The 18,920-nt window shown below is 41.5% G+C and overlaps 2 protein-coding genes across 2 annotated transcripts; one reads left to right on the forward strand and one right to left on the reverse strand.

Moving 5' to 3' along the window:
• The first annotated feature begins 675 nt into the window (after nucleotides 1-675).
• On the forward strand, nucleotides 676-5,274 carry LOC113166961 (probable G-protein coupled receptor 173). Its single transcript, XM_026367242.1, has 2 exons — nucleotides 676-1,007; nucleotides 2,043-5,274. Exon 2 carries the CDS (start codon nucleotides 2,208-2,210, stop codon nucleotides 3,423-3,425), a length of 1,218 nt encoding a protein of 405 aa, XP_026223027.1. The 5' UTR covers nucleotides 676-1,007; nucleotides 2,043-2,207; the 3' UTR covers nucleotides 3,426-5,274.
• A 2,372-nt stretch (nucleotides 5,275-7,646) lies between these two features.
• Nucleotides 7,647-15,317, reverse strand: wdr13 (WD repeat domain 13). Its single transcript, XM_026367226.1, has 10 exons — nucleotides 15,240-15,317; nucleotides 14,623-14,710; nucleotides 14,271-14,502; nucleotides 13,743-13,852; nucleotides 13,373-13,503; nucleotides 12,981-13,288; nucleotides 10,268-10,448; nucleotides 10,013-10,154; nucleotides 9,751-9,869; nucleotides 7,647-8,465 (listed from the first exon to the last, which is right to left on the reverse strand). Exons 2-10 carry the CDS (start codon nucleotides 14,661-14,663, stop codon nucleotides 8,281-8,283), a joined length of 1,449 nt encoding a protein of 482 aa, XP_026223011.1. The 5' UTR covers nucleotides 14,664-14,710; nucleotides 15,240-15,317; the 3' UTR covers nucleotides 7,647-8,280.
• Between the last annotated feature and the right edge of the window lie 3,603 nt (nucleotides 15,318-18,920).

The following is an 18,920-nucleotide window of genomic DNA, read 5'->3' on the forward strand; positions in this document are numbered from 1 at the left end:
TGCGAGCTGCCTCCTCTCAAGCAGCCATAATTGGGATTGTTGAGGAATAATTCGCCTAATCCAGCCGTGTTGTTGTTGTCCTGGTTGTTTCCATCGGTATTTGTCGTCGTTTGTGCGATGTGAATTTCCTCGATCCATCGCTGGATGACAAAAAAAAAAAAAAAACAGCAATGCATTTGTTCTGCCATGAAGCCTTTTATTGGGGACTATTAAAATGTAGTCCACCGTCGCCGGACGGCAACACAAAGACTGCATACTAACAGTTGTGGGTAAATCCATCGGCCGTGTTTGGACTGAGCGATGGGAGAAGGAGCCGAGCGGAGGCTGAGCGCTGTGTGGACTGATTGTTCTGCTGCCACCGGCCACTGTTCATGGGAAGACGATTCATTTAGGGGATGCGCGATCTTTTTTCCCTGTGCTACGTTTGTGGGTGGGTTATTATAAGCGCTGAAAATCTGACATCATTTGGATATAGGAAGAGAACAACATATGTTTTCCTCTCCTTTTTCTTTTATTGCAGCCCATCTTCGACGTGATGCAACATTAAATCGGTTTCTCGGATGATATTCAGACCAAATGAACACATCCTCCTCCGTGCAACTGGAAAAAAAAAAAAGGGGTGGCAGTGAATATATGTATATGTGTATTTTGAAAGACGTGTTAACAGCAGATGCTTCGTCCCGGATTGTTTGATCAGCTGCTTATTATTAGATAGCATCTGCCGTCTTATGTTTATTATATGTTGCTCAGTTCGATTTCCCTGCGATGGATTTATGCATAACAGGTGTTGTTTGAGACCGAGAGCACAGCAAGAGCATGAGGCTTTCTTATGGCTTTTTCTGTCCACTGAACAAACTGTGAAACACGGCGATTGGGGATCTTATTTATCTTTTGTTTTTTTGTTTTTTTGTTTTTTCTTTTTCTTTTGTTTCTGCCATCACAGAAGAACAGAGCCCCATCCCTCATTAATAAAAAAAAAAATAAATAAAAAAATGAGAGGATGAAAGGTAGGTTATCATGTCTCTCTCTCTCTCTCTCACACACACACACACCCTCACACTAACACAAAAACACACAGCTGAGCTGATTTTGACACCTGTTCGTCTGTTTTTTCCACTCCAGCCTATGTTTGAGGCCGAGCTGACATGACATCCATCTAATTAGGTGAATTGATATTTGTCAAGGTGGCACAGGCCTGTGATGTATGGAAGAAAACAAGCAGCACAGTTAACAGCAGATCACACTGTGTTTCATGGCCTACATAGACTAGGCCCACCCAGACGAGCACAGCTAATGTTTTGTTATCACCTCCCAGCTGCTTCTTTGTGTCTCGGATTTGGTCTCTGATCAGAAATGTTCACATTTTTAATCATGTTATATTTAATCAAGTCCTACTTAAGGTTCCCTCCTTCAACACTACGTTAATCACATTGATCATTTTCTTCCCCTGTTGAGTAAAAATCCACACTTCCCACATCGGCCTACGGTGAAAACCAAATGGCTGCCTGCTTCGCCACTATGTTCTCATATTTGTTCTGTGCTGTGAATGGTACAGATTACACCCTCTGCTCTTGAGCTGACTGTCACGCTCACACACACACACACACACACACACACACACACACACACGAACAGAGCAGCAGAGAAAAACCAGAAAATGTTCTTTGCTCATTTACAACATCTCTGTTTGTTGGACATGCCTGGTGTTGGTTGTACTGTGTCTGCTCCATCCCCCTGTACACCCCCATGCATTCACTCAAACACCCACACTTGCACAAAGTATGTGAGCTGTTGTATCTTAGCAACGGGCAAGGTAATTACTGAGAGAGCCAAGGAGCTGGCATGCTGTAGAGCTGCTGATCTGATCCCAGCCTTAGAGAAACAGGAAGGCAGAGATTTCCACTGTGTTGCCCAACACAGCACTTCTACATTCATGCTGTTAAATAGATAGTTTTGCTTCAGTTCAGTGGACTGTTTTAGACCTAAAGAGCAAATCGCCGACACCTTTTTCTTCATGCTCCACAATTTCTATCTGTTCACAGGTGGCGAGCTTGTGGACAAAGAGGAAAGATGAGTCTGTCGTGTAGAAAAGATCCTCACGGCCTCTCCTTGTAAAGACGAGAGAGCCGCGGGAGACGACGGCTGTAGAAGGACCAGTGGTGTTTAGAAAGGGCCGAACCAGGCAGGCTCCTGTGGAAGGTGATAGAATGGCTAACCAGAGCTTTGCCATCGACGGCCCTGGCAGCTTGCTGGCTGTGCTGGCGTCACAGAGTGGACTGGCAAGAGGCGGCAGCAGCAGCAGCAGCAGCAGCAGCGGTGACGGCAGCGGCAACAGTGGAGGCGTCTCTGCCACAGATGTGTCTGCCTACTTTAAGCTGGTCTTCTTGGGCTTGATCATCTGTGTCAGCCTTGTAGGAAACCTCTTGGTCTCTCTGCTGGTCTTACGAGACAGGACACTTCACAAGGCTCCATACTTCTTTCTCCTGGACCTGTGCCTGGCCGATGCAGTTCGCTCTGCCGCCTGCTTCCCCTTTGTGCTGGTGTCCGTCCACAACAGCTCGGCCTGGACTTACAGTGCCTTGAGTTGTAAAGTTGTGGCTTTCATGGCTGTGCTATTTTGCTTTCACGCTGCCTTCATGCTGTTTTGTGTCGCTGTCACCCGCTACCTTGCCATCACCCACCACCGATTCTATGCCAAACGCATGACCATATGGACTTGTGCCGCCATCATTTGCATGGTGTGGACTCTGGCTGTTGCCATGGCGTTCCCACCTGTCTTTGATGTGGGAACATACAAGTTCATCCGTGATGAGGATCAGTGCATTTTTGAACACCGCTACCTGAAGACCAACGACACTCTGGGCTTCATGCTGATGCTGGCTGTGGTGGTCCTGGCCACCCACGGTTTCTACGCCAAGCTGCTGCTGTTTGAGTACAGGCACCGCAAGATGAAACCTGTCCAGCTAGTGCCAGCTATCAGCCAGAACTGGACCTTCCACGGTCCAGGGGCCACTGGTCAAGCTGCAGCTAACTGGATTGCGGGGTTCGGTCGTGGTCCCATGCCACCCACTCTGTTGGGCATCAGGCAAAATTTACACAATCAACACCGGCGGCTGCTCGGGATGGAAGAGGTGAGGTCAGAGAGGAGGCTGGGCAGGATGTTCTACACTATCACTCTGCTCTTCCTGGTCCTCTGGGCTCCCTACATCGTGGCCTGTTTCTGGAGGGTGTTCGTCAAGTCCTGCACCATCCCTCATAGGTACCTCTCCATTACAGTGTGGATGAGCTTCGCCCAAGCCGGAGTCAACCCCATCTTCTGCCTCCTACTCAACGAGGACCTGAGGAAAGTGCTGAGAGCTCACCTGCCCACCTACTGGAGGACTAAACAACACCTTCCCCAGGATGAGGCCTACTGCATCATGTGATGAGAGAATGTTTGAGGTTTTAAAGGGAAATGTGGAGGATAGACGTGAAGAAGTGATGTAATGCACCTTGGTTAAGTGTCAGTGTCTGTTTTGTTGTTTTTGCACAGCAAAATTCGAATTTTGCCAGCAAACACAGGCACAGTGCCATGTTATGAAGAATGTTGATATTTCATTAAATGTGTCAGGTGCAAAAGCTTGAACAGGGCGACAGAAAAGCCCCTGGTTACACTTTGACGGTTTGTATTTCTGATGATGTACAGTTCGATTATTAAGTAGGAAAGACCACAACAATCAAAACTCTTACTAAGCGTGACAGTTGCCATTTTAAAATAATGTTGCCTTATTTCAGAGGGACACGCCCCAGAGCTTTCAACTGAGAATTAGTTTCTGTGTCAGATGAGGCACAGAACAGACACACAGGAGGTTGAAATCCTTGAAGAGATGTGCTGTAGACTGTGAATAGAAAGTGTTGATGAGAGCGTTACAAACTCTGAAACACATCAAGGAATTCAAAGGGTGTGAATGGGTTGATGGACCACCCTGGACGCCTTTTCATGTAATTCAAAGGAGACTGCAGAATATCGAATGGACCCAATAACCTTGGATACATTTCAATAGCTGTTGTGAACCCGAGGAGCCCCTAACATGCTTGATTTTTTGGACTTGATTTAGGGCGTGTCAGGTTTCTTTGTATCATAAAAAAATTGCCTGTTTTCCTTTATTTGTAAACAGTACATGTTAAACAGATGACACTATTTTGAAATATGACTTGATTTCATATTGTATAGACTGTACAGGGATGTATATTCCTGCTTGTGTCTTTTTATATAGCATTTGTGCGTATGTGTGTGCGAGAGGAAGAGGTAGAAAGAGGAGGGAGGAGGGAGGGAAGGAAAAAGAGAGAGAGAAATAATGATGATAGAGTAGGTTCCAGTAATATTGAGTCAATATGAAAGCAGCCTCATCTTGTGGTCTCAAAATCATGCAAAATTGAACAGTCATCATATGGAAACGTATCCCTTAAATGGAATGCCATAAGTGAAAATGTAGTCTGCTTTTTAATGGTAATGTACGAGCAAATGGGAAATACAGATGGATACTGAATAATGGGATGGAATAATTAGACAACACAGGCCATAGGATGTAATGACTACAAATGTAAATTACAGTGTAAAAAACAAAAAACAAAAAAACAAGTCATTAGCAAATGAGCATTTATTTTGCAAACGATGATCTTGAGAATGTTTTTAAAGTACTATTGTGCTCTCATGAGAATATATTTTAAAAAATGAAGTGGCACTTAATGGGAAGGAAATTTGAATGTTACCAGACCCTCTTATATTTCCCCTCAACATAAATGTCAGCATTTGAGTGTCTGGATCACAGTATGTTCAAAAAAAAGAAAAAAAAAGAAAAGAAATTTAAAAAAAAAAAGAAAAAAGAGAAAAAGAAAAAAGAAAAAGAAAAACGTCTTCAGTCTGGTTATGAGCCCAGAGATGTTTGATGTATGGAAACTGGCTTAGACCACATTAAGCTGTCTCTCCAAATTAAGATTCATGTAACGCAAAATGTCTGACCTCCAGTATGTTAGGCATAGATATATTTGTGCAGTCAATTTTCTAAATGTGGACACTTGCACTGCATACTGTATTAGCATGCATTCCACTGCATTTCATAGATTCAAGACTTGGGATTACAACTTGTACAGATGTTGATATGGCAAGACAAAGTGAAAAGTGAACTGAGGTCCATAATTTTTACGTCTGGCATTCCTTTCGCGAGATGATATCCTGTAACTGTACAGTTTAACTGAGGTGGTTCTTTTGCCCTCTCATCAATAAAGACTCTACTTTTGATGCATTCTGAGTTTTGACCTGCCTGGGTGATGACGTGGTTGGATCCCTGTGGATAACATGTCCTAGGAAAAAGTGCATGCAACACATCAGGTCTTGAGCAAGTAGTGTACAAAAAAGCTGGATTTGTGATAAACTGAAAAGGTTACTGTTATTCAAGGCTTAATAATGTATGCTTATAAATGGAAATTAAAAGGATAATGGTTAATGGTCGTTCCAACATACAGTAGTGTCACAGTAACACAAAAGAGACGAGTTGTACAATCACAAACATGTCTAAACAATATTATACAATCTTTCTCAATCTATCTGTGCTAACACTGCATTAGCCACCATAGGAGAAGTGAGGCTGCAGAAACAAAACCCTTGAGTGTATAGCAAAGGCTTTTATTTTGTAGGAATTCAACTCTCCATTTTTCTACTTTACTTTACCTATCAAGTCTTGCTTTACATTTACAAGAACATTTATGTGTACTGTGCATTTAAATTGATATCGATGCTCAAACCAAACCAAACATGTCATTGTTATGTGATTACATCATATGATATATCCTAGAAATTCAGCTCAGATCTAGAAGTAGGCACCGTAAAGTCATTTCAAGTACTGTGAATTGTTTTTGCACAAAATAAGAACTGGGTTTAGGGTGAAAGTCAAAAGACAATAAAAGCTAATTTAATTCTTTCAAATACACATACAATGTACTTATGGAGAGAAATATGGATGAACCATCGTTTCATTTGTTGCGAAGGGTTAACACCCCTGCAGGCAATGCAACATAAAGAACATAAAACACTCAATATCTCTTTCTCCCCACTGGTAAAGCAAATCACATGGATTCCACATGTGCAGCAATAATAGAACAGAAATTATGCTTCTGGCATTATATAACAAAATAGAAAGGGTGGAAAGTAAAAAATGTTTTTCTCTTAATTAGGGCCTGATTGAAATCCAGCCAACTAACAATTGTGTATTCTCCCGATAAACAATTTGCCTATATTTTGAATTTGAATGAGAGATAATTTCCATTGTGTTTATTTGTGCGCTGTCTGTGCCTGATGGAAAAGATGTTTCCATAGTGAGCAGCATCCACTGTGTGAACATCCTCTAAATAGACGAGGTCTAACAGGTTCTATCCGACTGTGCCTCTCCGTCTCCTCAGTACTGATGTTGAACAGTTCTCTAAAGTGCTTATTTTTAGTTTTCTTCCCACTTCTCTCCAAGATACACCCCCAACAAAGGCTCGTCTTACTCATTTGCAAAAAGTTATCCTCCGCTGTATGTTCTGAAGGTTCACACAGACGAAGTTTAGCGTTGCCCTCTCAGACAGGTGTGTTTTTCTCAGCACTTACAGTACCCTGGCTGTTTTAAACAAAGCCATGTCCTGACCTTCCCAGACAGCAACCATTCATTGTGCCTTCACTCCTACACAGCCACATTTATACATCACAATACCCTCACCAACCTTGAGAAGAAACAGTCTGAAAGCACTGGATCGTACTTCATGCTCAAAACATTCAGCTCAAGATTACTGCTCACACTGTGCTTCACTCCGATTCTTTTTATTTTAATGTTTCCACAAATTCCAGTCGATTATGTTTTTATTTCCTCTTCCTGCACTCAGAGTGTAGAGATGGCAATGTGAGACTAATGTCTTGCAATGCCACGATACAGTACATTAGTCTGACAACGCAATGCTAATTTCATTTTTATAGCTTGTCTAGACCGAGAAAACAGACATTTTTATATGTGTAGGAGCATGAAGTCGTGATTGTTATCTATGTCAACACTATTTCTTTTATGACTGTTCTTCTAATGAAATACTGAATACTTAAAAAAAAAAATCCTTATGATAAAGCATTCTCAACCAAAAAAACAGTCATAAGTAGACATCACCATAAGCTGATAAGGTTCATCTATCTACGTATTTGTTGATGTCTGCTGTGTATTTGAAACTATCTACATCGTAGTTAACAACAGCATCATTGGCGATAACATGCTATTAGGGTAATTTTTCTTAGAGGACATAACTTTTCACCACAAAAATCACATAAGATCTTTCACGAGCTCAAAAACACACATTGCTGTAGATGTATACCCAGCAACACATGCAACAGTACATTTTTACAAGTTTAACAGGGAACCCTGTGTGTATCTTGAAGACCCACACAGTGACTAACACTCTCCTCCACTGCAGGTTTGATCACCCAGTCACATTAAGCTTTTTACACTGGTACTCAAATAATACATTTTGCGAAGAAGAAAAAGCCAAATGTCTGTTACAGTAGTTTATTCTGTATGTGCATTAAATAAATTATATGAATTGGGAACCAGCATTAACTGACACACACACCCACACACACCCACACACACACACACACACACACACACACACACACACACCCACCAATAAGTACAAACATACTTAAAACACACCTGTACGTCTTTTGTCTTGATCAAACTGCCTACCGACGGGTTCTGAATTAAATATCATGCATACAATTTCAAATGCAAACAGGCAACTGCAGAATCGAAAGCAAATACGGTGGTTTCACTACACTTAATTACACTGCTTGAATAACAGTTACATAAATAGTGAACTAGATCTATGCCAGAGGGCCTGTCAGAGTGATACAAAGTGTTGGTTTCGCAGGAAGATTACATTGTGTCCTATTCATATCAACTCAGTCACTTCCATGTCAGAGGTAAGCCATGACACATGCATGGGAGTAGTGTTTTTTTTTCCCCCTTTGCTGAAAAGCAGTTTCTCAGCTGCGGCTGTAGGAGTACTGACACACACAAACAGACACACATAACCCACCCTTTTGAATTTCTAAGACATCCATACCACCTACAGACATCTGATTGCACTTGAGTTTCATTACATTGAACGTTTAATGCAGCCTGTTACATTCCAGTGAAAAACTACAGACTTGTTATTGGACGGTTACGGAGCCGCAGGTCTTTTAATGCAGTGGATGGAAGAATTTTAGCGGTGGATCAGTCACTTTTGCTCCCGCCTCCAGATGATGACCATGCCGGTGGAATCGGCAGATGCCAGTAAACTCTCGTCACAGTTGAAGCTGACATCGAGCACCGGTCCCCCGTGACCCTGCAGCTTGTTCACTATCGCCTTGGTGTTGCGTTCAACGTCGAAGAAGTAGACACATCCGTCCTCACTGCCAGTCACTGTAACAGATGGAAATCAGAAGGGATGGAAGTGGAGGGAAACTAAAAGGACAACCTTATAAATAAATGAAGTCTTATTAACATAATTCATTCTGGATTGAAAATTAGCACTTCAGGACTTCACGCTGTCACTACAACGTGAAGACACAGTTGTTCCTTTGACAACAATACAGTGTAAACTCTTGCATATGTACTATGGGTATGCATAATACAACTTAAAATTTTCCCATTTGTAGATATTGTTGGTTTCAAATTGATTTTCCAGGTGCCTTCACTGTTTTTCATGTCCTTTTGACATTTTTATCAAGTGAAGATCAACAAATCACTCTTGAAGGGCATGTGTGATGCTCTTTAGTATTTGTAGTTATAATGTCACTGTTGTTAACACCAAAATTTTAAAGCAACCGCTAAATGCAAAAAGAAAAAATTAAGAATCTCAATCGCAAGATTTTCACAAGAATTTCCAGAGGCTCCCTGAGACTTTGTCTGGACTGTTTAAAATCTTTCTTAACAGCCTTTCATACGAACATTGTCAGTCTATAAAAGGACCTCCATCTTAGGCCCACACGCCCACTCACTAAACAGTAGTGCCCACCCGCTCAGGTTAGTTGAAAATTTTTCCACCGCTCTGCTCGGCCAACTGGCAGCTTTTCACAAGCTGGCCAATCAGAAGAGACTGCGCTCTGGGTGAGGGGGGACTTAAAGAGACAGGAGCTAAAACCAACAGTTTAAGATGGTGAAAAAGGGGAACTGCTGTTGTTGGATTAGTAAATTTCCCTAAACTTTTTCAACAGAGCTGCAGATTAAAAATTTAAACATGAAATTATGCATAATATGACTTCTTTCAAAGACCTTTGTAGGTATAATGAGAGTGAGTAAAGTTAATTGGAGACTCAAACCTGTTAATTCAAACACAAGCCTTGAATACAATTTTCTTCACAAGAAATAACAAAAGGTGAGAAAAGTCAGGCAAAGTGAAGCTTGGAGCACGGTGTCCTAACCCTAAGCCTATCCCCATGTAAACATTTCTGTTTAACCTCCATTAATTAGACAGCTCTGTGATTTCTGAAATGCTACATCCCTTGTTAGATGCATACAGTTCAACATAAATTAGATTTACTGAATAATACACACAAGATAAAGACAAGAAAGGTGACAGGGTTGCTGAAAGGTTTCCAATTTGTTTTTTAAATCCAAATCCATGCACAGCTTTTCCCTAATACTGAATAGGCTGCAGCAATGGATTGTGGTCAAATAACAACGGAAGAACACAGAGATGTCTTACCAACACATGCCCCCTGTCTGAAAGACATGAGGGGGCAGAAGATACTATGAACAAGCTGGGAACCATGCTGGATAGGGAAGCTTCTCTTCAGCTGTAGTGTGCCCTCGTTGTCCACTACCCTGTTAAAATTCAATGTAACAGTGTAAAAACATCTCCACATACACGTTACACCGAGGAAGATGTTACAGCTTTAAATCCTCTCTCTGCACAGCAGAGACAAAACTGCCTATTAATAAACAGTGGCTTGTCCTCAAAGACTGACCTGTACAGCAGCAGCTTATTGACACACGCGTTGACCAGCAGGGAGGGGTCTCTGGCCTCTCGGCTAATCCAGGACCGAGCAGATATGCTGCAGATGGAGCTGCCTTCACTCACAACCAGACGCTTGGCTTTGGTCAGCTTCCCTGTGGAGGGGTGGCAGGCAGCAACAGCAGAGACAGGCAGAGACACATCAACAACCAGACACAGTATTCAGTGCACAGAATCCCTCTGCCAAGTGGAACTATTATGACGATACCTGTGGCCATGTCAAAGAGGAAGGAAAAGATGCTTCCCCTGTCATCGCCCGCCCAAAGGATCCTACCCGGAGCATCAAAGGACAGAGACAGCACGCGGCCTGTCAGCTTACTGGAGCCCCCCTTCACTTTCTTCCCAGTGGAGATGTTCACCACCTGCAGGTGGTGCTTGCTGTTTCCCACCTGTACCACAGATTGGGAAGTGAAGACCTTCATTATTTCCACAGGGAAGCAGCTGAGAAACTGACTGGGGAAAAAATGCCTGTGCTTTTGCAGACAGACAAGTGAAAACCACCGTACGTTTATCTTTGTAAAACGTGAAACATCCTTGTGCCACGTGTTTGGGCTATACTACACATTATTTATGTTAGAGTTCATACTGTATATCAATATACCACCCAACCGAAGTCATCGACTAGCTTGTTGTCCTCAGGCAGATGAGAGCATTGTAGTGCTGCTGTAGTGAAACAAACCCCATTTTAAACACAGAGAACCCAAAATCTCCCTCTACCATTCTTTATCGTTGGTGCTGACTGCCAGTTAAAAACAAACACGCATTTCCCTCATGTTTCATTTAATGAGGCATAAAGGGACATTAATGTTCTCCACTCTGCTTTCATTTTATATTCTGTTCATCAATTAAAGTATTTGCCATCAAAAAAGCAGACTTGAATCAGAATTATCCAAGACATTTACCACTTTTTGTTTTAATTACAAAAGCTGACATTTACTGACTTAGCTGACTTGAATCAATGTCTCCACAGTGTAAATATGCATGCAGTTACTGAGAATGGGATGAAAGGATACTAATGGGAGATTTTTCATCAGCCTGCAAAAATGTCAATACACCTCACACACAAACATGAAACAATGTTTTGAATAAAGTAAGATGTGAGATGATTAATTAATTCGACAGCATCTTGTGAACTAAGAGGGGAAAAAACCCAGCAAAAGTCAATCTGTCATTTGGTTTGTGGGTAAACCAGCATACGAACATAGCAACACTAACCATATGTCAAACACTTGTGCTATAGATAGAAAATGTAAAGATGTTGCAGTACAATTGTGTGGTAGCATACTGATACACACAGAAATGTACTGTGGTATATGCCTTGTCTCATGAGGTGTTACACGCTACTCTTAATATAGTTATTTTCCCATTTGACACGTTGCCTTTATAAACAAAAATTTAATATCAAATGAGACCTTTGAAGTCTCAGAATAGACATAAAGACTGTGTCGAATCTCAGTTCATTGTAAACAAACGATCAACTGGGACAGTGTGAAACTGTGACATATAAGTACTAGTATAGGGAACAAGGTAGACCTACCTACCTTGCCCAATGCAAAGTCTTTTATTTTGAAAGGGTCTTTGGTTAAAGGCAGCAGAAATACCATATGACATGCAAACCAAAATTGAATTAATCATTTCTGTTGGGGTACACATCAACAGTGTTGTACAGCCCATTCTGTAAACTGCTGTTAATATAATTTCATAGTAATTACTTAGGTTGCAGGTTTATGACAGTAGTAGTACTGAATAGCTAACAAACCCTATGCAAACATTGAAACCATGTACTCAGGATGTAAATTAAAACAAATTTGTTTCTACATGTTTGTTCACACAAAGTAAAAATTTGAGCTCAAATTGCTTCACAACAAATTGTGTTTTTTTCTAATGTGTAATACTTCTTCACACCTGAGAATGAAAACAAAAATATTTGTTTTACTTGCACAGATGTGCACAAAAAATGTCCAAACAAATTAGTCAACACTTTGGACAGATGCTGTCCAAAGCATCTTTCTGACAAATGCAGAGACACATCCTTTTTTATTTTGCTTGCCTAAAAAATAAACAGTGCAACTTTTCCCTGTACATGTACCTTGTTAGTGTAAAGGAAAGAAAAGACACTGAGCAATAAAGAAGACAGAGGAGAGAGGAAAGAGGTGTAGTAGTAGGTCAGGAGGGAGGAGACATTTATTACTACAGCTTATCTGAACCTCCTGAGCCCTTCAAGTGTCAAGAGCTTCGGTGTAAATAAACACATGACTCTAAGGTCGTTTTGTGTCCTCTGCCAACACGTAAATACGGGTTCAGCAGTATAAGCTCACGGATGGACGAATAGCGACAATGGCGAAAAAGTCTTAGTGGAAACATTAATTATCTAACTACTCGCCTCTAGTCTCAAGTTAAAATGTATTTAAACTTATACTACTAAAATGATTAATACAAGTGTCTGTTTCTACCTGCCCAAAGACTGATGATGAAAAATGCTAGCAGGTAAACATGGTACATCACTTCTCTTCAAACTGTGTGAGATTCAATTAGATTAGATTGCACATTGTTATTGGCAAATAAATGTAATTAAGCATGTACTGAACATTTAATTAGAGAAACAATTTTCATTTATGTTTGAGTGGGCCAGTAGAAATGAGAACAGGCAGCAGATGAGGACTTGAGGACAGTAGACTTTTGTTGCTCTAAACATATTATCAAGTAGTACATCTTAGAAAACAACAAGTAAGAAGGAATATATATGGAATATTCTTAAAAATACAAAGTTTTTTTCTCTATAATAAAAACTTGTAGCTAGACAGGGATCTGTACACATGAAACCTTTCAACTAATCTTACATCATTTTCTCATTGATTTTTATGTCACTAGGAATCAGGACTTGAGATTATATGAATGACAAGACGTGAAATGAGACTCACCACAGTCAGATTGTTATTCATGGGCTGGAAAGTGCAGCAGAGCAACTCGCTGGATTCTGGGTCTCGGACCTCTCGGATGCACCGACCATCCTCAGTGTTCCAGATTCGCAGAGTCCCATCCAGAGATGTTGACACAATGATGTCATTGCTGAGAGACCAAGCAAAGTCTGTGACAGGACCTCCGTGACCTTTCAGGGTCACCTTCACACTGGCAGGAGGCGGGGACAACGTCATGATAGACAGGGTGCCATCCAATGAGCAGCATGCAAGGAGGTGTTTGTCATCATTTGCAAACTGCAGCCGTGGAACTAAAAGAACAAGGAGAGGAAGACAAGTGTGAATTAATGTTGATACTTAATATTGACAAATTACTTCTAGTTTAATTTACTTACCAGCAGAGTCTACATGTTGGTCAAATATGTGGTGCATGCCAGCAAAAGCATAGTTTTCACTCAAAGTTGTGTCCCCTGCCATGGCACGACTGGCCTCTGCCACAGAGGTGGGCACCAAACTGCCCGGAGGCCTGCGGCCAGAAATAACAACAACCACATAAGCATATAATAAATACAAGACACCTCACAACCTTTGCCTATAGCTGACAACTCAATATGATTAATCTCAATATGATAATTGTTCAGTGAAACCAAACGAGGATAACAGGCAGTAAATCTAACAAAATGCAATAACTCAGCAAAATAAATATGAGAGAGTTCAATTGCTGGACAAAAGTTTAAAATCTGTGTGTGGCATTTTCTCTAGTACCTCTCATCATAGACGGCTCTGTTCATCTGGGCCTGGAGCTGGTAGGAGCCTCTGCTGACGGACCGGCGGTGACCACGAGCCCCTTGGGCACGAGGGTCTTCCTCAAAGTCCTACCCAAGAGGAGAGGAGAGAGCAAAGCCAAAGAGGAAGAAGAACCTTGTAGGACTGAGTGTATGTACAGACAGTTGTGTCCACCAATAAGCCAATAACAAAGAATAATTAAATAACAATAAATAAATACTTAGCTATTCACATTACCATGCGATTTTAAGCTAAAGATGCTGCACATTTACATGGGCAGTCCCAGCCTTTTCAACCAAGCTGCTCAGCTTAATATGCATAGTCAACCAAAGAGTTGTTTAGCTATGCTGCTGATATAAAATAAAGAAGCCTCTCATATTTTGTAGTGTATATGTTTAAATGTCTCCCAACTCCCAATGTTTTCCAGATTAGTGAGGCAACCCCCTCCCTCCGTTCTTTCTCTTCTACTTTCCCTGTCCTTTCCTGTTCTGTTTCTCTGGGTCTGACCTCCATGCGGTCCAGTGTGGTGCGGGAGCTGCGCACACTGCTGGCCCTGAAGCTGCTCTGCTCAGACAGGGGCCCGTAGCGCAGGGCCAGCAGCTGACTGCGCAGCCTCAGGTACTGCCTGCGCAGCCCCGGCTCAAAGCCACACTTGGCGTTCTCTCTGAGCAGCTGGCTGCGGCGGCGGATGTACTGAGTTCGAAACTGTGGGAACGTAGGCGTGCGGTAAGCATTGTACCTGGGGGGAGAGAGAAGCGACAGGGCACACATGATAACTCACAAGTGATCCATAAGCAATTACACATCTGAATAGCTTCAGTCCCAACTATTAAAAGGCTGCGGCCTGACTCAGTCTTACCTTGCGTCCACTGCCAAAACCTGCTGCCAAACTGCTGCCATTCCACAAGCACTCTGGGTAAAGAGGAAGCCACTGCCGGGGCAGATCCCTGTCACAATACACCACACCCAGCCACATATTAGTAACCTTAAAACAAAGCTGTAGACACTGCATATGTAGCTATTCATCTAAACATGAATAGCTACACTCATACAACCCATCACCCCCACTCTCCCATCCACAGTCACTCATGATGCACAGCCTAACGAGCTAACGTTAACTATTAACTTTGTTATGCTAGTTTATCATTACATAATAATCATCCAAATAAACAGAAATAGTCTATAGTAGTCTAAACTAAAAGCTAATGGCTCGGGGAACTTATTCATGTGAATGTCACACAACACTAATGTTAGCACAGCCGTCTTGGCAGCTATCGTCGCAGCACTGACGTTAGCTGACAATTAGCAAGTTAGCTACAACATCATATGTCATGTCCTCGGAAGAAAACACACTGTCCTTTCATTCGTCGACATATATAGTTGGTCTATCAGTTAGGAACTTTACAGTGCGTATGGGTCGGCCATTGTGCTAACACGGAGGAGAAACAGCGACAAATGGATTTGGAAACAGCTCACCTTCCTTAGCTTTTCTCCATCGCCGTTCTCCTGTCGGGTCACGTGACACCGTGAATCCTCCCAGTAATGATGTGGAGCTGCATGATTCACAGCAGCTCTGTTTATTCTGTGATCACAGAGTGATGATATGCACAACGATAGAAAGAAGACAGCTTGTTTACAATATTTTATGTTCCTAGGATAAAAAATGACGTTTTTTTTTACTGCAGGCTGTCAATAATGTTTCATGGTTAATCATTTATTCTGTTTTTAATTAGGCTATCCAAGTTCTACACAATCACAAACTAATACCAATGTCATTTGTATTTGCATGATGTGGGGGTTTGACTGTAAATGCCAGTAATAGTTAACACCATAGGCTGTGTGGTCAACACATTGAAAAATGCCAAGAAACCAAATTGAGCATTACTCGATAACGCCATCATCATCCTCTTATGGTGCGATGCTTCTTTTTAAACAGTTCTCAAAAGTGATGTGGTGAAGTCATATGTACAAACAGACTTTCTCATTAGGGTTTCTAAAGACAAAATACTATACTTTTTCCATTTTGGTTGATCGACATAAAAAAACTGTGATCTGTGCCCCAGCTGACATTAAAAAAGATAACTATCACCTAGCCAGGAACATGATGAAAATGCTTCTTGTCACAGACAATAGGTGAACACACAGTTCCAGTTGGTTCACAATGGCAGTATTACAAGGTCAGCTCCGAGGTTTCGCCTGGCTCAGCAAAGACCTGCAGAGCTGTGGGCCATGCTGCTCAGCTGACAGGGCTCTTTGCTTGTTCGTGGCGCTCTTTCTCGAAGGGGCCCCACTGACAGAGCCATTCACAAGCACGGGCCATAAATGACCGAGTTGAACACCACATTAAGCACTGCATTCTCAAAAGTACAGCACAGACTCTGGAGCACAGCCAAAATGCCAGGAACGAAAGGTAAGCACCGTTAAACCAAAATTCAGTAAAAAAAAAAAAACAAACTAACAAATATACCTACAAATATTAACCTTCATCTGAAGACCATGAAAAGCTGCATGGTAAATGACAGACCACAATTAAAGTATTTAGTATCTAGCAAAAATTATGTTTGCCATACATCTAAAAATTTCCACTATTTTCAGGTAATAAGTCGGACAAGAAGTCAACCACCAAGGTAGGACAGTCATTACAGTTATAGCACAAAGCTGTAATTTTCTTTTCTGAATCCGTTCATGAGTTTTGCTTCACTTTCTGTATATTTGCTTTAATTTCACAGCAACCTCAGAGTCCTAAAGAGCAGCCGAAGAAAGGTGATCAGAAAGGAGATGATAACAAGAAGCAAGGAGGTAAGTATATATATGGACTGAATCTTCAGGATGTTCTTTTAACCCCTTGGATGAACACTGAGCACAGATTTCCAACGTTAAAACGCATTTCCAGCTTTCATTGGTTTATAAAACTGCAAAGAAAAAAAAAATCCCTTCCTCTGGCACACATTGTGGCAACGAAGTACTGTGATCGCTGTGTCCCCAGTGAAGCTATCTGTCTGTGTTTCATCCACTCGCAGGACAGCCGAAGGGAGAGAAGCAGTAACTTCCAGGCATTCGTGAAGATGGCTTTGGAGACACTGCTGGGGTCCTGCCGTCGTAAACATGGGGGTCCTCGGGGCAGACAGGGATGAGTGCACCTACCCTCCTCTTCACACTTTCTCCCCTAAGCCTGCAGTCTGGGCTATTGTGTGGCCTTCTAATACCAATACTGCTCACCCCTCACAGAGGCCGAATGTGAATCTGATTCATCACCACCTGTTGTTCAACCTCTGTTCCTTCCCCCATCTCTAACCTTCTTCTGTCCCCTTCGGCTCATCGAATGCTCAGATATAGATTCCAGGTTAAACCGGACCATTGCTTTGAGCATAAAAACAGGGGGGTCACCCATTTGCAATCTTACCCTTACTCATCCCAGCATCATGATTGGCTGTCCAACAGTCCACACTTTCTTATTGTAAATAATGGTGATTGAAATAAAGAACAATTTCTTACAGCACTTTGTGTGTGCATCTAATTTCTGTTTACACTTATGCTATGTTTAGCTATATTCCACACCCCACTCCAATAAATCAAACAAAGACAGCCGACCAGGTTTCATGTAAAATTTTATAAAAATATCACAGGTGTATCAGTGAGTTCACATTTACAGGGGAAAAAAAAGGAAATATCAGAATAGAATTTCAAATACATGTTGGACTGAGTGGTGTTAGGTCTGTGGAGACTGAGCACACACAATCAGGCTCTAATCTAAAAGACTATACCTTGGTCAAAAAGCAAATCCCTTGACGCTCTACGTTTAAGAAAGATGCGGACAAAATGTGATCACGATCTGAAACAGATTCTTTCATCAGTTACATAAATGCATCATTAAAAGCAGCAGTGTAATAAAATACGTACTTAAGGATAAATACTGAATATACTCTACTGTATAATTTCTTCTTGAGAGTGAGGGTATGAAATTGGAAGAGAGGTTTAAATATTTGTACAGTAACATGTGTGATACCCTGATTCTAAACTTGTATTTCCAATACTGAAGAGAGAAAGTGTTTGAAATGTTTCACCAATACTAATAAAACCTCATCTAAGCAAAGGCAAAGAATTGAATTTAACCGAAATTATCACACAAAACAAAATACAAACGCCATTAGGAAACTGCACCACAAAAAATTATTTGTAGATTTGCTGATTAATTATCTTCATCTAAAATTTACAATTAGGGAAATAATTATTGGCAACAATAAAAAAATCTGGCTTATGACCGTAATATGTGCTCTGTTCATTCAAAGGTAAACTCTTGCTGAAGAGACAAGCCCCATTAAATAATACATGTTAAAATATTCTATATACTGTATTCAATGTTGACAACAAATCCCATGAAAACACCAAAACCAACAGCCTGATAAAGCTTCTTCTTCTGTCCCAGACCTTCACTGCTGACTAACATGTATCCATGAGCCACGTGTAATAGGTGAAATGTTCCTTTATTGCCGTGAACATCAACCTGTCATTTACCGTTTGGTTGCTTTAAACACTCCTTAGAGCACTGAATGTATATTAATTCGCCACTGAAACTAGTGCACTGTAACACGAGTAACAGTGCTCAGTTGTGTTAGGACATTGTTTAACTATGTATTACCTACACTGATTAGGCCTGGGGCAGATTACCACAAGCAGAGAGGCTAGGAGAGTTAAGATCTATTAAGAGGTTTTGTTTTTTATGGGATTTGTTGACTTTCTAAAAACTACAGAAGCTTTCCAGATGTATCTTTCAAACCTAAAACATGACTGTGAACCACAGCCCATTTGAGGTGAAGCCAAACCACATCTGGAGGACATCTGTCACAGTGGAGAGTGAAACCTAGATAATGGGCTCTATCATGTGTCCACCGAAATGAGCAGCCGATCTCCACCATGCTGATAAGTATTGATTGTGGCTCACAGTGTGACATCAGCAACTGCTGTCACAACATGAGGGCTTGACAACTGTGGCTCAGATAAAAAGGATGCGATAAGGAGAAACGGGGGGAGGAGTGTCACAGATATCAAAACTAGTCCCCAGCAGGTTAGAATAATAAATCCCCCAGCGAGCATGCAGTGCAACCCGAACACTGCGTGTTGGCTTATTGTTGTCTACAGGTTGATTCTGTTCTCATC

This window comes from Anabas testudineus, chromosome 7 (genome assembly GCF_900324465.2).
Source record: "Anabas testudineus chromosome 7, fAnaTes1.2, whole genome shotgun sequence".
Classification (NCBI taxonomy): Eukaryota; Metazoa; Chordata; class Actinopteri; order Anabantiformes; family Anabantidae; genus Anabas; species Anabas testudineus.